Genomic DNA, 4,212 nt, shown 5'->3' on the forward strand with positions numbered 1-4,212 from the left:
AAAAAGTAAGTAAAAACTTTTTTTTTCCTATTTTTAATATCAATTAGAGGGCCCTGAATCTACAGATGGAAGAGAACACAATATCATTAGAAACATGTTAGCATTAGTAACTCTACAGTGTTCCTTTTAAGAAATAATGATACAGCTAACATATCATTTAATGTCATTATCTACCTCTTTCACCAGATTCTTTTTTTTTTTGTTATGTAGAAGTGTAAACACAGATATATAGATGGTGAGTCTTTCATCACCATACTTCAATTTTTTTGATACTTAAACCACAACTTCCCATAATTACTGTATAAGAGGACTCATTTTATGCTGAAAAGGATAGACATCTGTGATTACGAGAAAATAACAACAAAAAGACCAAGAAGCTGCTGAGAAGGTCAGAATATTATTATTACTGAATATAACAGAAAAAATATATATATAATTTATTGTTGTAACCGTTTATTTATTTTTCTGTTTAAGATGTTTACATTTATGTTGTTGCTGTGTTTGGTGGGGTCTATCTACACTCAGGAGTCTGGTAAGTTAAAAAAACAAACTGAGGTTATATTTGTAATGGTAAATGTTTTATTAATGTATTACTTTGCTGTTTATTGACTTAAAATTTGCCTTCAGGGGATAATGTTCAGGAAGACTATGAAATCCAAAATAATATAGAACCCTTCCCTCTAAATGATGACACATCTGAAGACCATCTGGAGGATTCTCTGCCTTCTGATAAAATCACAATTGGTGATAAATGTAAATCCTACAAATTTTATAACAGTCATCTTACCTTTAGTGCTGCTCAGGTTGGTGTTTTCATTTGTTTGTGTTGATTTCACACATTTTCAGTGGATTGCTTTTTTAGTTGCATCTATAAATATATATGCCTGTTGCCTGTGATTGGCCGAGGATGAGCTACTTTCAACTATAATCATAGACATGTATCGCAAATATGACTTAGCTTTGTAGAGCTTCTGATGATGCCTGGATCATAAAACAAATCATTATTGCTATATCATTTATAAACATTTGTACGCAGCAAATAACTATTGAGATTAATTCAATTGATGTCTGCCGTTTAAGGGTACATAACCGCAATTAAGTAATAGGGCATGATTATATCCTTGATGCACTCATTCATTAACTTTAGATATACCATATAACGGGAGTTTATTTGTATTTTATTTGTTTGAATGCTTAAAAAAATAAAGTTGTACGTTGCATCTTTGGATATAATGTGTCACTATTCTTGCTCAATCCAATAAATTCTAATCCTGGGTATATCTCTATCTACATTGTGTTCCATAGGGAATCTGTAGACGGTATGGTGGGAATCTCTGTTCAATTCACAGCGCAAGGACCAACAGATGTGTTTCGAATCTGGTGAGGAGAGCAAACAGAAGTGTAACATTGGTCTGGATTGGTGTGAGGAACTATGGAGGAGTAAGTATAATTTTATTCCATCTTTAACATATTAAAAAATTATTTCAGCATGAGAACATTTTTTTTCTGTGTAACTGATTGTTTCAAATACTATTGGAGATTATTAGAATTAATACTGTTTGTCCTGTGCAAAAATACTGACTTGTACTTGTTGCAATCCATTTCTTGCAATTGTTGCACAGTTTTTATGTACAGTGAGGGAAAAAAGTATTTGATCCCCTGCTGATTTTGAACGTTTGCCCACTGACAAAGAAATGATCAGTCTATAATTTTAATGGTAGGTATATTTTAACGGTGAGAGACAGAATAACAAAAAAAAATCCAGAAAAACGCATGTCAAAAGTTATTCTGTCTCTTACTGTTAAAATACACCTACCATTAAAATTTTAGACTGATCATTTCTTTGTCAGTGGGCAAACGTTTAAAATCAACAGGGGATCAAAAACGTTTTTCCCTTACTGTACATGCTCTTCTCACTCCTACAAAACTACCAGATTTGCACCAATTGGACTGCTCTAATTTGGTTCAAATATTGATTTAATTCAAATTAATTTTACTATATTGCTCAGGTCAATATATGTTATAGCTGTGTATTTATCAAACTAGTCCAAAAAAAAAAAAAATCAACATTTTCATAGCAGTTGTCATATTCCCAGAGACCTGGAATCGGCATATAGCTCACCAGCCAAGTCTATTAGCCTATCATATAATTTATCAGACCAGCACTTACAAACACCTTTTACAGATTTTTATATACATATGCTCAATCGCCTTAAACAATTAACTTACCACACGCTCACACTACGACAGAGGCACGCTTATTTACATACACTTTTACGCTAAATTACACACACTGACGCACAGTAAATAACACACACATACACACACAATAATTTACACACAATCTCACTAAATTGTTATCACACTTATTTGCATACACTTTTACGCTAAATTACACACATACACACTCACACTAAATTGTTATCACACTTATTCACATACACTTTTATGCTAAATTACCCACATTGACACACAGTAAATAACACACATACACACTCACTAATTTACAAACAGTCACACTAAATATCAAACTTATTTACACACACACTCACACTGAATTACACACATACACACACTAGTCGACATTGTAGAGACTATGTCTCTATATAGTACTGGATGTTCTCAAATGTATTTTTGCCCTTTTAGGCCATTAACTGTGAATACATTTTAGAAAAGAACAATTTTTAGGTGTGCAGGTTGTATAATTTTTTTTTTTGCAATTCTTTTCAGAATTCTCCATTCAGAAATGTAGATGGCACTCGACTGGACTACACCAACTGGGGATGTGGGCTATCTTCCAGTATTAGTAGGTGCGCTGCCCTCAATATTCACAGTAAGTGAAAAAAGGTCTTGGCCTTGCTTTAGTTTTTAGCTATTAGTATAAAAACACTGAACTTTAAATTCTTCGGTCCTATTACTATAACAGTATAAGTATACAGACACAAGTATCTGCTGCTACCTGCTGCGTGCAATTTGGTTCTTGTGGAATCAATTGAATGCAACCTTAACTAGGGCCTCTGTATAAATTTTCTGTAAAAATAGAGGTCGTCTCTGTCGATTGAGTAATTACTGTCGTGGATGTCATACACTCAGCTACCAAACACTGTTTATAATAAAATGGCCTGAATCTGAAAACGTGTATCATTTTTCTGCACTCATACAGTGATCAGTTTGGTCTCTGTTAATGAAATATGAGTTGACCTTGTTATTCACACATTTGTGGACGACATGTTCACTTTAAAAGTGATTTGTAATCATTGTGTCTCACACAGCAATCATTGTAATCATTGTGTCTCCCCAAAATAATTCCCAAGTAGGATAACACTGTCTGTCATAGATTACAGAGAATACCAGGTGAAGGGTACACATGTATGGATCTTCTAACCACCTAGCTCTGGTGATATGTTTTTTTATAAGTTAAAGCACAAATTAAGAAAATTTCTACATGCTACAATATAATATGCTCTAATAGATACTGCAAAACCCCTTCTAATATTTTCTTTTTTTTTCTTTTTTTATAGCTGGACAATGGCACACTTTCCATTGTGGGATACGTTTTCCATTTGTTTGCACCTACTAGCAATTTGGTTAACCTGCAACCTGCAACACCTTTCACTCTTTATGGGCATTCCAGACCCAGCTTAATATGCATTTGTAAACATATTTTCAATAAAGTTTGAAGCAAAATGTGTATAATGTGCTTTGTGTGTCTTTGTATGTGTTGTATAATGTTGAGTATTTTAATTTCCTGTTGATAGTAATATAAAATCTAAAACTTTGTAAGGGAGCTTGAATTCTTACATGTGTTAATGTCTCAATAGCTTACTTTGTTTCACTTTGGCATAAAGAAATTAACCATTACTATTACCTCTCTAAAATGTGATGGAACTGTAGCACCTTTTATAACGAGGAACCTCACTACAGTGAGAAGTACATTGCTGTACATACTGCTGCAATGACTGAAGATACAGTATAGTACCCAGTTACGTAGGAACCACTCTTGGCAAGGAATTCTATATTTTACAGTTCATAACATCTTGAAGACAGGCACACATTAATCCTTTTTTCCCTTTTTACCTTAAATGATCACTATAGTGTTGAATTGTAAAAATTTGGGTGAATTAGGCAAGTTGGAAAAACAGCAAGTTTCTTTGACCTAAAAGTACAGTACAATTTACTTTTCGGTAGGACAATTCAGTGTAAGCAAGTAAA

At 33.2% G+C, this 4,212-nt stretch overlaps 1 protein-coding gene across 1 annotated transcript; it reads left to right on the plus strand.

Annotated features, from left to right (window-relative positions):
* The first annotated feature begins 441 nt into the window (after positions 1 to 441).
* LOC134575028 (eosinophil granule major basic protein 1-like) lies at positions 442 to 3,696 on the plus strand. Its single transcript, XM_063434160.1, has 5 exons — positions 442 to 532; positions 628 to 803; positions 1,306 to 1,440; positions 2,731 to 2,833; positions 3,522 to 3,696. The coding sequence occupies exons 1-5, from the start codon at positions 475 to 477 to the stop codon at positions 3,578 to 3,580; spliced, it is 531 nt and encodes a 176-aa protein (XP_063290230.1). The 5' UTR covers positions 442 to 474; the 3' UTR covers positions 3,581 to 3,696.
* Positions 3,697 to 4,212: the final 516 nt, after the last annotated feature.

The sequence above is a fragment of the Pelobates fuscus genome, chromosome 10, assembly GCF_036172605.1.
Source record: "Pelobates fuscus isolate aPelFus1 chromosome 10, aPelFus1.pri, whole genome shotgun sequence".
NCBI lineage: Eukaryota > Metazoa > Chordata > Amphibia > Anura > Pelobatidae > Pelobates > Pelobates fuscus.

Coding starts and splice junctions, on each gene's coding strand:
- LOC134575028 (XM_063434160.1), top strand. CDS start 475: ATGTTTACATTTATGTTGTTGCTGTGTTTGGTGGGGTCTATCTACACT. Junction 1,441..2,730: donor GTGTGAGGAACTATGGAGGA/GTAAGTATAATT, acceptor AATTCTTTTCAG/AATTCTCCATTCAGAAATGT. Junction 2,834..3,521: donor CGCTGCCCTCAATATTCACA/GTAAGTGAAAAA, acceptor CTTTTTTTATAG/CTGGACAATGGCACACTTTC.